This window comes from Mycteria americana, chromosome 5, assembly GCF_035582795.1.
Source record: "Mycteria americana isolate JAX WOST 10 ecotype Jacksonville Zoo and Gardens chromosome 5, USCA_MyAme_1.0, whole genome shotgun sequence".
NCBI lineage: Eukaryota > Metazoa > Chordata > Aves > Ciconiiformes > Ciconiidae > Mycteria > Mycteria americana.
In genome coordinates this window covers 14,338,462-14,356,922 of record NC_134369.1, presented here as the reverse complement: position 1 = coordinate 14,356,922, position 18,461 = coordinate 14,338,462, and the positions used below count along the sequence as shown (strand labels likewise).

Below are 18,461 nucleotides of genomic sequence, written 5' to 3'. Positions count from 1 at the left end.
TCTGGACTTGATTGCCTCAGCAGTCTTAGAAAGAGGAAACTTAGAAAACTTGTTGCATAATATTTTGGGTAAATTGAATGGTTGATGAGACTACTGGGCTTGGCTTCTCATTTCCCTTCTAGGAGGTGGGTGGAAAGAGCCTTGATATTGCTAGTGATTAAGGGAGTGGTGTGACACAAGAGCATGTTCAAGTTACGAAATTTCTTCTGTGAAGATAGTTTCTTCTAATTATTTCCTGCAGGCAGTGGCCAGCTGCAGTGGAGCCAGCTGAATGAGGCTTAGGTCCTCTGATCCGTCACAGAAACTCAACTGCTCCTAGAAGAGTGGAGCTGACAACCTGGTCTGTAACAGGTCACCCTAGAGAGGGGTCCACTGTGTTGTGTACCGTCTGGCATCTGAGAGATGCTGTAGCTTTCTAGGATTTTGTAGTTCAGCAGGGCAACTGCTTTGAAGTGTTAGGGCTTGCACATAGAGCCTTCATAAAGGAGACAGCAGTAGGCAGGCCTGGGTGTTCAAACACTGGCATCACGCAGCGTTGCTGTGCTAAGCATATGCGTGCTCCTCTAATTTGTCTGGACTCGGCATCCGTTTGAAACCAGTAGGCTGGCAGTGGTTTGCATCTGCTGGAATTGCACTCCTGTTAGTCTTTTAAGCAGTTCTGCCACAAACTCCTTGACCTCTACAAAGCTACTTACACTGGTGTATGGTTTTGGGCTTGCTGGGTGTGCAGGCACCTTCCCACCATCGCAGGATGGCATTCAGAAGTCAAGGTGCAAGCCTCATGGAGTATTTCAGGACATACTCTGCCATCCCCTAATTCTTTAAACACTGACTGTACAGCAGCAGTAAGGTCCATTTCTGCTCAGACTGATAAATACTGCATCTGCTAGATCTAATTTTTGTAAATCAACCCTGACTGAATAAGGTCTGCAAGCTGCAGCTGATGTGCTCCCTGTGGCAAATAGTCCCAGTGCAATTTGGGAAGACTCCTTCAAAACCAGCAGCTATTTCAGGCACATTAGTTTTGTCCAGTGCCTGGAGGTAAACCACAACGCTAATTGCCTCGCAAACCTCTCCTGTACTGGCTGTGACAGCAGATTTGGCAGCGCAGCTCCATGGGAGGGAAGAAATTGCTCACAAGAGGCTTGTTAAATGGGGGAGTTCTGGCATCTGCTCATTCTGAATTTGAGATGTGGCTGATGCTGGATGAGGGCAACTTAGTCGTCTTGCCTTTTTTGAGGGATGAACAGTGTTCCATGTTTCCGTACCTAGTCTGGCACTCTCGCTTTGTGTGTAGTTTCCTTTTTAAAAAAAAAAAAAAAAGGGTGGAGGGAATCGCAGAAATGCCCTGGAGATTACAGAACGTGCTGCAGTTCTTGGCCCTTGGACAGATAATAAGGAGAATATGAAGAATCCCTCTGAGATTATTATGGTTTTCTTTTTCTGACCTCTCTCAGTGAAAAATATTGCCCTTGTTGGATATAAACTTTCTGCTTTAGGTGGTCTACTAATACTGATTCATGAGTGAAATAAATTGCTTCCAAATTCTCCCTTTTATTTAAAACTTGGAATACTTTACTGCTTTATGGATGTAAAGGGTCAGACAGTAACTTTGACTTCTGCAGGATAGAGAAGTGAAAGTTGAAGCTGGAGAGGGATAGGGAGTAACTTCGGAGTGCGTGCTTTATCTTCCAAATCAGAACCCTGAATTTCTAGATAACTGATAGCGACACCATGTTTTAGTCACCTAATTTTTTTTTTTTATAAATACCACTTTCTGCTCCTTAATGAAACATAGGACCTAAATTCCCTTCCTTGTGATCTTTCCTTCTAAAGTCAGATTCTGTAAATGATTTTATTTACACATTTGTATGTTCACATAAGTGAATTTCTCTTCCACCTTTCAGAGATTTGTAAAGGCCGCAGAGGACTTGAGACCTAATTTAGAAATGATGAATGAATTAATTCCTCAAAGTCTGTTCTAATGCCCCTGGATAACACTTTTTGAGTCATGGATACAGGCAAAAGAAAAGACAAGAACAGTTTTGAAGGCTGTGGTTTTTCCTCTTTAAATTTTCAGAGAAGCAAGGTAAAGGGACAACTTGTAGTTGGAACAGCATCTTCTGAGGGCTTGTTCTGTGGTGAGATGTTCTGCTGTGTGCAAATAGGCACCCTTCTGCTGGAAAACTTGAACTTTGTTTGTGTGCTGCATTTAGTATCCTATGCCTGTTGGTTTGTTTGAATTTTGGGGGGTGGGGTGGTTTTTTCGTTGTTGTTTTTGTTGGGGGGGGGGGGGGGGGGGGGAGGTGGAGGGGGGAGATTGCTTAGCTTGGGTGAATGTTCTAAAACAAGGGAGGAACCATTTCTTATCCAGAAATGAGCAACTTGACTTACACGAAACACTGAGAAAAGTGAATTATAGCATCTCGTGTGTCACGGGTATCTCTGGTGGGACAGATTGCTAGGATTTTATCCCCCTCAGAGAAGAACATGGTTGTTTTAATGTTATTGCTATGTAAAGGTGGCTGGTTACGCAGTGGTGCCGTTGATGCAGAGCAACTGAGACTACTGTGTAGGTGTATCCTGAGAGGACAGATCACTGATGTCTACTTCAGATGCAAAGGAGATGTGCAGAGCTGTTCAGTGTCTCTGCTCTAGGGGTCAGCAGTTTTTCAGTATGGTGCCAGATCTAAATGAATAGATCAACAGCAACCTGTACATACTCTTCCTGTAGCCAACTGCATGACGGTGAGGTGGTGGTATATGAGCATAGGTTATATATAGTATACACAGCTGGTAAAGTGTGTTACAACTGGTGATGTGTTCCTCCCACTAAGGCAGCGGCAGCTCAGTTGATGAGCTCTCCTGGGGAGTCCATGTCCATGCTGTTAAACCAGAAACCTAGTGCAGACATGCCCAAGTGTTGGGAGTCAGCTGGGTGCAGTCAGGACTGCAGCCAGCCCTCATGGGCAACTCCAGATTGAAACTAGACAAGAAAAAATACAACCACATTAATAAAACTGTATCTGCAAGAACAGAGTTAATGGTGTTCTGCACTGACAGTGATGTGTCTGGAGAAGGTGAGTGGGCTAGTGCTGTAATTTCAGTTATTTCTTTTTTTTTTTTCTTGTTTTCCCTACCATGATATCTGTTAACTTGACTTCGGTAAGTTTAGAGGAACAGAGTGGTATCTTGGTGGTATCTTTGAATTTGTGTGATGGGAAAGACGCTTCAGTGAGAACTATTAATTTTGACATGAATAAGGAGGTGCACCCTACTTTTGGTGATACCTTCTTAATGCAAGAACACACCACCCCCACCCCCCATCCCCTTTTTTTTTGCTTTCTAGGAGCCAATATGCTGTTTTAAAGCATTCCTGTTTCCTTACTGGCTTTACAGAACTGAATAAACGTATGCAGGTAGTACTCCTTCACTTACTGTGGCATTCATCTGGGTGCACACATGCCCAATGTGATTGATTTCTGAACAGCCAGGGTAATACACGTCCCCAGTGCCTGCTCCATTGAGCACAGAGGGGGAGGAATTTGATCAGAGTTCGGATTTGTTATGCCAATGTGCTTTAGTTTTGGATGAAGATAACTTTGCTATGGCTGCATGCAAGCTAAAAATTCATCCTTTGACATCTAAACTTGCCGCCTTCAGATAGTGTTGTTACCCCAGTATTCAATACCAGGTCACCTAGTCTCTAGAAAGATGTACCAGAATGTGCTTTGCACTGTGGTTCGGGTGATAAGTGACAGACTGGCAGTATCTGGTGGAGCCTCATGCTTAGGCAGTGGGTGACACAGGCATTTCATGGCTTATTCCGCTTTCAGGAGTTGTCTTTTTGGAGGGTGTGTGTGCTTAAAGTCATTAAAACCAGGAGAGAAATCCTGGGAACAAGGATGATCCACTAAAATTTATTCAGCTTACAAACGAAGTGCCACTTGTGCTGCGTGGAGCTGTTGCTAGAAATTGTTATAAAACTGCTAGAGAATTATAGAAACAGCTGGGACAATCCTGGTACTTCCTAGAAATTACTGGCTCTGGGAGAGGGGGAGCAAATCCTGGAAACTTTTTGAGAATTCCAAAAAACTTCTAAAGCCTACCAGAAGTTCAGAGAAACTTAGCAGTTAATAGAGATGTTAAAAGCAGCTAGAAACTAAAAGTTTATAGGCATTCCTGCTGGGAAATTCTAGGAGTTACCAGGCATCTCTAGAAAATACTAGAAATTCTGTGGGAATCCAGTAAATTCAGTGACTCTGCTAGTAATTTCTACAGTTTACAAGTGTTTACTAGGAATAGGAAAGCCGTTACCTGCTATCTTTTTGGATAAAGTGGGAAACGGTTGTACATGGGTAAAACCTGCTCGTCTTCCCTAAGCTGTCAAGCGTAGTTTTAGCGTCTTACTTGATGAGTGTCCTCTATGTATTGTCTTACACACACAAACGTGTTTTATTTTCTGCAGTCCTATTTTGTTACGGATTATGATCCAACGATTGAAGACTCCTACACCAAGCAATGTGTGATAGATGAGAGAGCTGCGCGCTTGGACAGTAAGTAGCCTAGCTAAAGCATGGTACTAACAGCCTGTAGCTGTCGGTGCCTGTGTTTACATCTGTATGCATAAAATGTAATGCAGGTAAACAACTGTGCGGCATGTGGTTTTTATGTAAGTGTGTGGCTGATAAAAGCTACCTATCTTTGGTTTATTAATGAGATACCCAGAATTTGAAGTGCTTATGCCTTATGTATGTGTGTCTCTCTTTAAAGTAAATTGGACATTTTTTTGAAGAAATCTTCCTGAAGCCTTAGTGCCTACAAAACAGGAGAATTTATATAACTCCTGGCAGTTACCTGGGTGACACGGTGGAATGAAAATCGCATCGCTTGGTTGTTGTGTGCTGCCTCTCCTAAGTGCGATGTAAAGGCTTTGCTTTAAAAGTTTCAGTTCTCCCCTGTCAGTGATTTCTTTAAGGACAAACCAGCAACCCTCCCAACCCCCATCCCCAAGTCTTTCTAAGCATTTTCCAGCTGTTTCAACTGGTTGCAAATTAGCAAAAGTCCACCAAACTTTGTTGTTCAGTTTGTTTTGGTAGGTCTTGAATTGTTCAGTCAGTCCAAGCACTTGTTGGGAATCTTAGCAAAAACCAACAGTATCTGTGAAAAGTGTTTTCCGCTTAATTACGATGTACAGGAGAGGCTCTCACAATATCCTATTAGGAAGGATTTTTTTTTCTCAGTCTGTACTCTACGTGAACTGTAGTAATCAATGTTTTGCTTATGTTCAGTTCTGGATACAGCAGGACAAGAAGAATTTGGAGCCATGCGTGAACAGTACATGAGGACAGGGGAGGGTTTTCTGCTTGTTTTCTCAGTCACTGATAGAGGAAGGTAAGCCTAATGTCAAGTTATTAAAACAAACAAGTTGTAATTAATCTTAAATTGCTGCTTATCCTTTATTGAAATAATCTCAAACAGAAACACTAAGTATGCATTCACTCTTAGATTCTGTGGTGGGATGCTCTTTCAGCATTGATGAAAACCCATTTTAAACCAATCACTTATTGAAAGTATGTCTCTTGCAGTAGATAACTTGAAAGCATACACAAAAAAAAGACAACTCTATTCAAACACTTCATTACAGTCCAGAATACTAGTTTCCTGGAAGTGACAGAAACTTAAACTAAGCGCAACATGCTATGATGTCTGATCAGTTCTTAGAAATATCCCCTTGCTGTGCACTCGTCGACATCCAGTGGCTGTCTCTGGATTTCTGAATGGGTGTATCCGGTTCAGGGTATGTCTCTGCACCCTTTTGCAGGCAGTGCTCACTCTGCTTACTCCCATGAATTGACTGGAACCTGCATAACTGCAGACTTGAGATTGAAACATATCTTTAGAAGCTCACGGAGCTTGGTCAGGTGGCTCCTGGTCATTCTGAGAGTAGGAAACTGCCATGTATATACAGACAGTCACATAATATTTTTGGCTGTGATCGTCCTCCATTGAGCTTATCAGATATGTAGTAGTAAAGGAGAAGTGCTCAGGGATTTGTCCTTCCACTTGTTTTGAGTTGCAACAGAAGAGCAATAGAATGACAAAAAAAAAAAATGTCTATAATTCCCCCCCCCAATTCAATCTAGGCTCTAATAAGTTACTTCTAATCTTATTAACAGCTCTGTCTATAATGACAATTAAAATAATTATTTTATGGAGCATGAGCGTGTTTCCATTGGATCTGTATCTTACACTTAAGAATGCTGCTAAATGCATAAATTCATCTTGATGTACTGCCCAGAAGAGACTTACACTTCTGTCAGAGGTCTGGGTCTGTGGATTTAAGACATACTGAGCACTTGTTTTAACATAAATGGTTTTGCTACAGAGGACTGTAGATTTTTTTTTTTTTTTATGTTATCACGTGAACTGCTTGGTTTGTCTAAAAAAATCTTAAGTTTTTGTTTGCTCTTCTGGCTAACGGTCTGGCTTGATTTTAAGCAGGTCTTGACACATTAAACCTGTATATTGCTCTCCTCTCTGAAATCCTTCAAAGACTTCTGAAGAGGAGAGTTTTCATTTTTGTTTTGATATCCATTTGATTCAAGACTTACATTCCCTGTCAATGAAGTATCTGCTAGCAGCGTCTGTCCTGCTTGTGTGGTGGAAAGTAATTCTGAAGCAAGAAGAAATCTAGATGACTTAGTTGGTAAATTTCAACTCTCTTCCTCCAGTCGCTAAAGACTTCTGAGCAGAGTATTAAAACAGCATATCTAAATGGAGGTCCACTATGCTTAGAGGCATACCTTCCTTCTAATTCACTTTCTTCTCATGATTGCTTTATATGGATGAGGTGGATTGGCATTGTCTATGTAACTATGTAACTTTGTAACATATTGACTATGTAACTTTTTTTTAATGCGGCTTTCTTACTGATGATTGTCTTGCTTTTAAATTTTAGTGTGCAAATCTAAGTGTAAATGGCTTCAGACTATATGCCTGGAATCAAACGCAGTGTTTGGGAAGCGTGTGCTCCAGAGGATATGTGATTGTCTACAAACATCTGTGCTGAAGCTCCTTATGTAGTGATGTAGCTTTAACAGTGTTTACTTGAAAGCAGTGATTTCCCCCCCCCCCCCCCCCCCCAAAAAAAAAAAAAAAAAAAAAATCCTTGTTTAGGCCAGAATTAGCTTGTCTAATATAGTGTCCTTGGAGAACCTTTCTGCTTTGCTCACCTTCCCTTAAGCACTGCTGGAATATTCCTTACTGCTTGAACAACGTCAGTACCTGGTATAACTTAGTTGGTAACTGGAAAGCTTTTTCTGATCGTTTAGCCCTACCATTTTTCTGCTCTTCAGGAAACAAAATTTTCCAGCCTTGATAGCTTCCCCCAAAATTCCTAGAAGTAGCCGTGGAGGTTGCCAGCTGAAATACTGATCACCATGGTCTCTAGACTATAGTTTGACTATTCTAGCCAGAGTTGAACTTTAAAGCCAATATTTGTAGAAGGGACTGTGGTTGCTTGATTCTCTGCAACACATTGGCATCCAGGTCCCTCTAGATCGAGACACGGTAAGTGTTTTGCTTACCCTGTAGCCCCACCTAAGTCCAGTGCATAGCACACTGCTAACTTGAGGATTTTTTTAGTTTGACTATTGAATGATTCTCTTAACTGGTCATGCTGCAACAGTGGACTCTTTGGTGGAGTCCCTGCAGCTGTCTGCTTGTGTGGCATGGCAGGGCAAGTCTGAAGAGGTGACTCATCCTTTCTGGACTTCTGCAGAACCTGAGAATCTATGAATTAGTCCACTGATGCTCTACTTTATTCTTTTACAGTTTTGAAGAAATCTATAAGTTTCAGCGACAAATTCTTAGAGTGAAAGATCGTGATGAGTTTCCTATGATTCTAGTCGGTAATAAAGCAGATCTGGACCACCAAAGACAGGTAATTCATTTGCTATTAGCTACTACTCACTTTCTTCTAGAAGCTTTACAGTTTTCCTCCCAAAAATAGTGGGAACAAGAAACAAATGGAAAAAAAATCATACTAATTCCAATGCAAGAAACACAATTGCACTCAGTTTCTGTACTTGAAGAATCTTAGAAGCATGATGGCATTCCATGTACAGCACATCTGACTCAGTGGGGTTATGTTGAGACCAAATCTATTCACATACAGAGTTGAAAACTTTGTCATGACTTGATTACTCAGGCATGAACGTGTCTAATTCCTCCGTTCTGTTACTCACCATAGCGTGCTGCGCCAAGCAGAGCGCGTTCCAGCACTAGCTCTAACGATCCCGAGACTTCAGTGCTGTTGCTTTTACCATTCACTGCTGTTATGTATAAATGAGTAGCCATTTGCTGTTTTCTATTTGGCCGCTCCTCTTCTGTGTAAATGACTTAAAGCTTTAAAAGTTGGAAGTACAGCAACATAATTACTGTCATATTTATGTACCTTAAAATTAAAGTTTTGAAACTAGTAGATTTGAACCTCACCTCTAGTTGTAAGAGCTTAAAAGATTTAGTTCAGAATTATTTAAATAAGGAGCTTAAATTTGTTTTCCCTATTTATTCTTGATTTTCTTGAATCAAACTGATTTGAGCTGACATGAGAATAATCTTTCTTACATCAGCAGGAAAGAAACAGGTGTTAAACTTGTATTCTTCGTCAGCAACTTATTTCAGGAGTTTAGTATTTTCTTCTGAGACAGTAAGATGACTCTTAAAGCTTCATAGCAAACACATGATTGATTTTTATCTGAGAGTAAACTAAGTATTACTAAAACTGCTGGAATTATTTTAAGAGTTTCACAAGGAAAACACAGCTTTAAACAATAAGATATTCTCAGATTTGTGTACCAGGACATGACTTAGTTTCTGTCCACAAGTGCTTACATAGGTTTTGTTCTTTGCCAGATAAAATCTTTTCTCTGTCAAAAAACAGCGGCTGGAACAAGAAAAAATTAGGCTCAAAACAAATAACATGAAAGAGTTTGGGTTAGTACGTTGTTGTTGAATGAATTTCTTGAATACTACATAAAACCTTCAGTACAAAAAAGTTCCTGTTGAGTATGCTCCCTTGATTGTCACAGCCTCTTTACCCCAGAATCTGAGTCGAAAGGTCATGACAAAATTAAAACCTATGCTGAAAGATAATGTCTTAAAAGAGTTTTTCACAGAAGTAGCTCACAAACTCATCAGAAGTAACTTCATGTACTCACACATGCACAGAACTATCAGCCTGTCACTGAGACAGAAGTGAAACTCTTTCACTCTTCAGGTACCATCATGTCCCCATCAAAATTCCAGAATTTAACCTTGCAGGTCCTGGAACATAATGTACTTTATCTCATGCACCAATGTTGGCATGGAAATCATGTAGGTGAAACTGAACTGTTCTGCAAACTGTAATTGCTGAAGGACAAACATCCAGATGTTTTGGGAGAGAAATAACATCATCGCTGTCAGCCCCAGTTCTCAGAGCATGCCTGCAAATATAGCTGATAATCCTGTAGATCCATTTCTAGAAACAGTTACGAACTTTGTTCTCTCTCCTCCACCCTCCTATTGTTATTACACAGCATCTGTTTCTCCCTTAAAGGAAGAGGTGCCTGTCACCTGTTCTCCTTCTAGTCTCTCTGTACCTGATTCCTAGCTGCTTTTTCAGATGGTGATGGGCTGGTACACATTCAAGCTCAAAGCAGCTGTGTTCAAATTGCTTAACTTTGCAGTTTTGCTGCTTATATCTGAACGCAAATAAAAGCATATGTCCCCAAAAGCTTCTTTTGGTTTCTATGGCTACGTTAATTGCCCTAATTGATTAGATGCTGACAAGCATAACTTTTGGTGCTATCATTCACACAATTTACATGCAAATTGGTAGATTTGTGACTTCCATCAGAAGTTGGGGCTGAGACAGCCTTCGTTTAATGTAGCTGAAATAGCACTTCTAGGTTTGCTGAAACAGCAAGTTATGCGTTCTTAACTCTTCCCTGCCCCTTCCCTGTCACATGGTGTTTCAGTTGGCCTTAGGTCAGTCTGAAGGAATGGTTTGGGGGTGCTGAGCTGACATAGTCCCCAGAAGGGAGAGCCTCCCCTCCCTCTTGACTTCACATTCCTGCTCTTTCCTTTGCTGGCCCTAGCTCTCACTTGAAGCACTTTGTGTTGAATCATCTCTCTAGACGGAGAAAAACAGATGAGCTGGAATGGCTTTCTGGGACCTGTGTGAGTTAAATCAGCTTGCAGAAAGATTGAGTGCCAATGCTCGAAGCATGGGAAGGGGTGGGACTGTGGCTTGGAGCAGAGCAGGGAGGAGTTGGGGTGGGGGAAAGAAAGTGAGACCTCGCCTTTTGGCAGCCGCAAGCAGTTAGATGTTATCAGCTGGATGTTAAGCACAGCCAGAGTCTCTGCTTCATCACGTGAGCTCTTGATGCAGGCATCCAGTCAGTGAGTTGGATCAGCTTGCTGATCTGGCTGAAAACTAGTCCTGCCACCACATCTCCCCACGTATGGAGAAACTTCAGCCTGGCGAGCAAGGTCATCTTGCTCTGGCTCCAGGTTTGCTGCACAGGCAGCTGTGATGGGAGGTCTGGGGGCAAAGGCGAGAGTACTCCCTCATCTCGGTTAGGAGTGCTGGGGTGAGTAGGAAGTGTGGGGTGTCTGCAGGCTGTAACTTGCAGGCAAAAACATGAGAAGTGCTAGTCCTCCACACTTCTGCATTTTCAGTCGGCTGTTGTGTCAAACCTCATTTGAGTTACTCTCTAAACCTGGTCAGCCAGGCTAGAGTGTCACACTGCGGTTCGCTTTCTTAGCTGGCAGTTCTACAAGAAGACGTCTTGCTCTTTTAAAATTGTTTAATCACAAATGTACATTTTTCAGCTTCAGAATTTAAGTAGCGTTTATAGAAATTCGGGAAGTTGGGTATGAGTTTTTAGAGCAAAACTGCTTGTACTAGGCATCTGCTGCCTTTTCCTGAAAGACAGGAGGCAACCCAGTGAAATAATAGAGAACACAAGCTACCTCTGAGACCATAAAACTAAGTTAAAGAAAGTAATTTAGTGTGTGTTTTGATCGGCGAACGATGCTCAATAGAATTAACACACATCTTCCTGGAGCCCAGAAGAGTTAAACGCGTATGAAAGTTTTGGATGTCTCAAGGGTCTGACCACACCTTTATGCAAGTAACTGTATTTTGTAGTTGAGCACGGTACAGAGTACTATCATTATGATACCATAAATTTGGAAGCAAATGATGCATAACTAATAATCCTTCTGTGGTGGCAACTGTTTCTCAGGAAATACATGAACTGGGTTGTACAGCAGAAGTGCACAGATGATAGTATGATCTTGATGAAGTGTTAGGAGCATACCAAAGGTGTAGAGTAAAATAGTGGTGACTGTAATATACTACAGGTCAACTCACAGGTGTTTTTGGAAGAAGAGAGGTGAAAGAGGAAGTTTGGAATAGCAATTTGCTACAGTAATAACTGTATAGATAAATAGAGTTAAGCAGACTTCTTGTAATTTTGTGGCCTTTGTGGTATGGGAGGCAAAGTCCTTGATATCTACATGTTAGGCTGACAAAGAAAAATGAGTTATTAGAGGGCGAGCAAGCATTAATCTTCAGAATGTCCTTGTATGGTAAGGAACAAAGTTACCAGTGTTTCCAGATTCCCCAATCAGTCACAGGTTGGTGACTGTGAAACCAAAATTGAAGCACCATCTTTCATTGCTCTTTCCTTAAAGTAAATGCTGTGTAGCAGTCTTTCTCTTAAATGGGTTAATTCTGTGCAACTCAAACAACACTGGATGTTTCTCCAGTAAGACAATTCAGTAGAGTACCAGATGTTTTGGTAATAACCACTACTGACAGAGGAGTAGACTTGTCAGTGCAGGGTATGCATGACTTTTTGTAGATAACTGCTAGCTTAAACTGGGTCAAGTCTGATCGTTCCCCAGATGGCAGGGTTTCAAGGAAAATCCAAGGAAAGTTCTTGGGTTTCATTAAATGCTAGTCTTTGCTTTTGCATTATGACCGAACTAATACAATGACCTAGTGCTAAGATCATCTGTGTTGCTAGATACCTTTAAAGCAAGGTTTTAGAGAGGTCCGTGTGACTTCAGTTCATGAACAGACAGATGATGAGCAAAGCTGATGATCTCAGGCAAGCAGCCTTGTGCTTTGACCTTGATAAGCATCAGCCTAGACGCTGGCAAACAAGCAGTTAATACATTGGGCTTTGCAGACTTGCTGCTTCACAAATGGCTTGACCTGAGATGGCTTATTCCAGGGGGTGGACAGGTACAGGGACCTGGAGGCCTACCCAAATTCATTACCATTTCCTTTTGGCCTTTCTCTTAACTATTGTGAACTCGTATGAAAGTGCGACAATAACTTCTTGAGGTGGTAGATTTTATGGCTGTATACAGTGATGTTCTCACAGATGGATCATACCTTCAGGTCTTCACGTGGCTTGCCTGATTTTGAGCTTTATAGATAACTAGCAATCAGGCATCTGGTGCAGTGTTTGAATACAGCAAGTCAGCCTGTTTGAATACGTGTCAGTGCTTCATAACCACAGTTTGTGTGTACCAAAGTGACCTTTTATATGAGAATGCAGACAAAATAGAACTAGTGGACAGTGAACTACCCCTACAGGAAAGCCTTATGGTAGCCCACTCCAAGTGTGAACTAGCAGCACTTGTGGGTGGGCTGGTGAGGTGGAAAATCAGGATGACAGATGCACTTTTCGGGAGTGATGGAACTCTCTGCAGGAATGGGCAATGTGTCTCTGCAGGGAGCACTGTAGGGTGACCACAAGGAAAGTAGAAATGGCTTCCTCTCAAACTTGAGGAAGCACTTAACTGCTACCTGCTGACGCGAGTGCAATGTGACCTTCAGTCTGCATAAGTACCCAGGCAAAACACAGATGCAGTGTTAGGTTAGGCAGCCTTGTAGAGTTGCTTTAGGTGGAGGAAAGCATAGAAACGTCAGAAACAAATATATATTCTAACAGTTCTCAGATACCATAGTGAAGAAGGAGGGCCACATGAGATGTTCACAGGATTCTTTTGCAGATACTCAAACGGAAACTGGTTCAGTAAGAAGAAAACTGTTACTTAGGGAGTTGTGGAATAAGCTTTGCCAGGTTTGACTTGCTTACTTACGTATTTTATAGTGGTGTTTAATTTGAGAAACTTTTACCAACTGTATCAACAGCACAAATGAATGATACTCAAAAACAAACAGTAAAATATCCTAAAACAAAGGATAGGCATCATAAGGCTGAATACAAACGGGAATCACTTAAGCTTACCAAAACCAAGAGACTTTCACTGCAGAACCAACACACACGTGTACACGCACAGTTACTACCAGAAAATCTGTGGTTCTCTTTACTTCTGTCAAAATAAGATACAGTGTTCTTTGAAGAAAAAGGATTTAGTTTTTATTTTGCTGGTGATGTTTAATAAGCTCTCCCATCACACTTAATGAAAAGTCTGTCATGACACAGGGTTAGCGTGCTTGAGAAGGGAGAATAAAAAGATGGAAATTAATTTTGTTTTCAAGTATTTCTGTGGTACTTACTACATTTTCCTCAGCTATGAAAATGGAGCTGGTACGTTCTGTCCTCTAATTTACAGCTTGGGCCCTGCGAATGCTTCTGTAGTGTGCCCAAAACCAAGTATTTTTTTAAACTGACTTTGTTGAGGTCACTAAAACTTACCACAAGCTACTTGAAAATATAGTTGTAATATTGACAAAAAGATTATTTTGGAATTAAACAATTACAGGTCTTCTGACAAATGCAATAAGGACTTTAATGTTGTGTCTATAGTATTTTAAAAGCAGAAAACTGGGGAAGTGTAGCTTAACTTTATTACAGTGTTAGTTTGACTTGTATCTCTAATGTACTTTACTACTTTCTTCATGATTGTATCTAACCACATACACTTAAGGACTGGGTTCAGTTTCTCCTCAGGACTATACATTCCTTCCCAGTTACTTATTTTTATTAGACTTTAGCCTCTCACTTTCTGGGCCTACAGTAGACTGTGCAGGGATGAAGAAAAGTAAAGGGAGTTAGTTTTCCAAAAACTGCCACGTCCATACTTTTAACTTACTTTTGTCTGGTGAGTGAGGCAGAGATGTATGAAAGGTTCTGGAAGCCCTGTTGCAAACTTTGGGGGATTCTGCAATGTCATCGACATGCCAGAAAAGAGCTATGAATATTTCTCAAAATGTAGCCTTCATAAGCTTTGGAATAAGGATACTTTAAACATCTGAGGGCGAAAGGTAGAAGTGAGTTTCTTCCAGCGAGGGGAGCAAAAATCTTGAATATCATTTAGTTTTCAGATACCAGTGGAGGACTGAAGGATGCCAGTTATTCTCACTTTGTGTCCTGCTGTTAAAAACGCAGCTCCAGTAGTTGATCTTGGGGTTGGGTGGTGTTTTGGGTTTTTTTTTTTTTGCTTCAGGAGACGGCAATAACAGTGAAATAAATGTAGAGTTTCCGTGAGTGTTTGTGATCAGCGGATGCATCCCGAGTTACTCCAGCTAATGGCACAAGGTGCTGCGGGCTCCATGTAGAGCTTCATGAGGATTTAGTGGGAACAGCCCTCAAAGCAGCAGTAAATGTATGAATATAATACCAGTGGGGGTGCTAAGGACAGAGCAATCAAACGTGTTGAGATGCCGTGCATGAAGGCTCTCAAACTGTGCGTGTAGCTGTTAAGAAAGTATTTTGCAAGCTGAAAAGTACTTCTGTATCTTGCACTGTGGTGAACGCTCCCAGTGATGCTTTTCTGTTTCCAACTACTTCCATTTCTATGTACCTTCTTAATATAAGTGAATATCTGAGTGCCTTTTCAAAACTGAATTAAAAAGAAACCCTCTCTTTTTTTTTTATTCTCACCGTGTCAGTCCTCTACGTGCTGGTTTAACATTTTTCTGTGAAAGCAGTGTAATCTTTGACATTTCTTCCACTAGCCATTGTCTTGGCAAGATCTTTTGTACTTCCTTTTATCACTGAAAGCTGCCCTTTCCTCCCCGGCCCTGCGGGTGAGCTGCCCGTTGAAGCCTCGCGTGCCTTGCACTGCTCGGGGTGGCCTTCTGTGGTCTGACCTCGCTGCTTTCTACTTCATCCAAAAATATACACAGTGATCTCCTTTGGTTTTGCCCTGTGACCAACTTACTCCTCCTTCCTATAATGGTCCACTAGCTTCCTGCCTTCTGCTTCATCACTTTAAATTTTATACTGACTCTTTATGATGCTCATTATTTCCTCTTCATCTCCCTTTTCTCTGTTGACCCAAGGAGTCAAGAGGTAGACAGGGTTTCTTTCGTATCTCTGGATAGCCTGAAGGCTTCATGGATTTTTAGATCTCTTGTCATTTAAGCTATATTTAAAACTGGCTGTATTAATACTTTGTGGTGTCATAAATAGTTTTTTAAATTATTTTATAAAGATTCAGAAGCTAAACATCAGTTCTTGGTTTAAAAGTAGTAATCTGATTTTTTTTTTCCTCTAGATTTAGCTGGGATGGAGAGGGTGAATTTAGCAATAGTATTCACAGTTCTGTTAGTAATCCAGCAGATTTTGACTAAAGCTCTTGCTTTGAGGAGGAGTGAGGGACTCTTGTCTGCCGATGAAGGAAAACTTGGTCTTGTTATGCAGAAATGAAGTGAAGACAAGGCAGCTGCAGTGAGGGAAATTCTTTAGAGGACCAATCCTTGTCTATTGCAGAACCTTTTCTAAAAAAAGTCTTTACTTGCATTTGAAAAAATGTATTATGTGGATTTGTTTCCCAGTTGTATTATGTGGACAGTGTGGAAACTATTCTGTGGCCAAATAAGCATTATTGCTTGAGGGAAATAGATCCTTAACATGTATTTGCTGTGTCTACTGATACGAACGTGCCCGTGGAAGCCTTGAACTTAATGATTGATGTCTGTTACAGGTGACACAAGAGGAAGGTCAGCAGCTAGCACGACAACTTAAAGTAACGTACATGGAAGCCTCAGCAAAAATCAGATTGAATGTAGACCAAGCTTTTCATGAACTTGTCAGAGTTATAAGGTATGATAACTTGACACTAGATAATTAAAGTCCCTACATTAATGGATAGGTACAGCAAATGTATTGAAATGTAGTGGGAAATTGCTGAGAAAATTCTGCCTGCTGTTACCTGTAAACTTTGACCAATGCTCTCCATTATTCCTGTGTATTAGGAAAAATGTTTACATGAATGTAATGTATTTGGAAGATAATTTCTTCACCTTAATCTCTCAGGTTTTATTGATCACCCAGTAAGTAAGCCTGATAAACTAAATCTGAGATTGGCCTTCTGTAAAAAGTGGTGTTTCTTTAAAAAAAAAAAAGGCAACCCCCAAAAAACTATCACAGATTTAATCAGTAGTTTGAGTGTCAAAAGTAAGTCCATCCTCTATAAAAGTGTAAAAACAGTAACTTTAAATACAGTAATTACTTTTTGACTGAAAATGATTCTATAAATTTAGTTTGAAATATCTATTTCCAGGAAATTTCAAGAACAAGAGTGCCCTCCTTCACCAGAGCCAACACGGAAAGAAAAAGACAAGAAAGGCTGCCATTGTGTTATTTTCTGAGAATCCCAAGAACCAAGCTATCAACTGCCAGATTTTTTTTTTTCTTTCCATCATTTTACATTACTTCTGGTATTGGTCTAGCCTTATATGTGCATGTCCTAAAAGTGGTCACCAGAATAGCCTTAGTACAAGAAGCTGGCAGAATAGTTCTTGAAGAAGACTCAGTCATCCTGGGGCAGACTTCAAAACAAAACACTAAGGCTGCTTCTTTAATACCACAGTTCCTTCCTTCTCTCCCGTAAGAGCTTGCACCTTGTGGAGTTTTATTCGCAAAGGAGATGAAACAAAACCGTGTAGGACAAGGTGTTGAAGTCATGCATAAGTTGTCTCTTGTGAATTAATTTATTTTTACTTCTGACATTTCATTAGCTATTACAAAGACCTATATTGAAGCATAGAGAATACTTTTAAAAAAAGGGGTGGATTGGCTTTTTTTGCCCTCAGTTAAATTAGACTTGAGTATTCAGCTAGCCTTAAGAAACCTACACTGAATTTCATTGTCAGCAAAAATCTTCATCTCTCATTTATGCTGCAGTTTTACTTCAGTGGCCAAAACAGTCTACTGTATTTATTTTATGAATCCAGAACAGCTACAGGATGATTACTACTACTATTAGGATATGGCCAAATACCTGAGCTCATTCTGGATTGAGGCATTTCGGCTTATTAAGAAATTTCTCATCATTTGCTTGGAAACAAATTGTGTCTTCCTTTGTATTTCTGGGTAAGGGATTAAGGAAAACTAAAATAGTAGCTGTTTTTGTTCCATGTGACAAAAATGAACTTGATCTTTCCATTGTCAGAGATGATTAAATGTTTTTGCTATATACTTTTATACATTATTTTCTTATCAAACTAGTTAACAAGTATTTTTATATGTTTGTAAGCAAATATGCTTTCACAGCATAACTTGTGTATATGTAAAGATAAGTATTTAATTCTCACAGTTCACTTTTAACTGACAAAATGTGGGATTTGCCAAACTGTGGTAAACTTCTCCTGACCTTCTGGTTGTACCCAAGAATGGCCAATTATGTGCCTGCCCAGCACATCCATAGAGTAAAATCTAGTGTTGTGTTTTAATGAATTTCAGTATCCCTTACTAAAGACTGACCATTATGTGAATTATTAAACTGTAAGACTTTTAACTGATTGTTTAGTTAAACTGTGGATGGTGGTTTAATTTTGAGTTCTGTGGATTGTGTTTAAACAATTCAAGAGTATGTTCCCTGATATTGAAATACTGAGTGGTATTGCACAGTTGTCACCTTACTGAATATGTCCAACAGTTCTTTGAGACTTGATTATTAAGCAAACCCTTGTATAACTTCAGGTGCTAGAATTAAAGATGATCTAACCATTATCGGGGGTAAGCACATTGCCTCTTTGACTCTCTTCCAAAAGCTGAATTTTTTGGGGGTGGGAGGAAGAAAGGGGTGATGGGACCTGGTTAGGAGATAGATACGCATGTCTGCATGACGTTTCTTCAAGCTTGGAAGTACAGAAAAGCTATTTCAACTTAAATCATGATAGATGATAAAAGCTGTTGTTTGTTTTCACTTGAAGTATGTAGTCAGTGGTCCCATCAACATTTCCTTGTGTTTTCAGGCTATGCTCACTGTCAGGTGCTCTGCTATAAATCTGTAAAGGTCTGCTGAGAAAACAGTGCTTAAACAAGTTCCAGTTACCTTTACAGCAGCAAAGCATTACACCTAGAAGTAACACTAGTGCCATGCATAGCAGAGGAATTCAAGTTTTTTTATGTAATTTAGATTAGGTTGTGTAATACTGTTTTGAGAGAGTGGGTAGCTTCCCCCTGACACACTTCCCT

At 40.5% G+C, this 18,461-nt stretch overlaps 1 protein-coding gene across 1 annotated transcript in view; it reads left to right on the top strand.

Moving 5' to 3' along the window:
• Positions 1 to 18,023, top strand: part of RRAS2 (RAS related 2) — a 45,775-nt gene extending 27,752 nt beyond the window's left edge. Inside the window, exons 2-6 of the mRNA XM_075502199.1 lie at positions 4,469 to 4,556; positions 5,292 to 5,394; positions 7,837 to 7,945; positions 15,964 to 16,082; positions 16,543 to 18,023. Coding sequence (XP_075358314.1) covers positions 4,469 to 4,556; positions 5,292 to 5,394; positions 7,837 to 7,945; positions 15,964 to 16,082; positions 16,543 to 16,630 — 507 coding nt within the window. The 3' untranslated portion in view covers positions 16,631 to 18,023. The remainder of the gene's footprint in view (positions 1 to 4,468; positions 4,557 to 5,291; positions 5,395 to 7,836; positions 7,946 to 15,963; positions 16,083 to 16,542) is intronic.
• Positions 18,024 to 18,461: the final 438 nt, after the last annotated feature.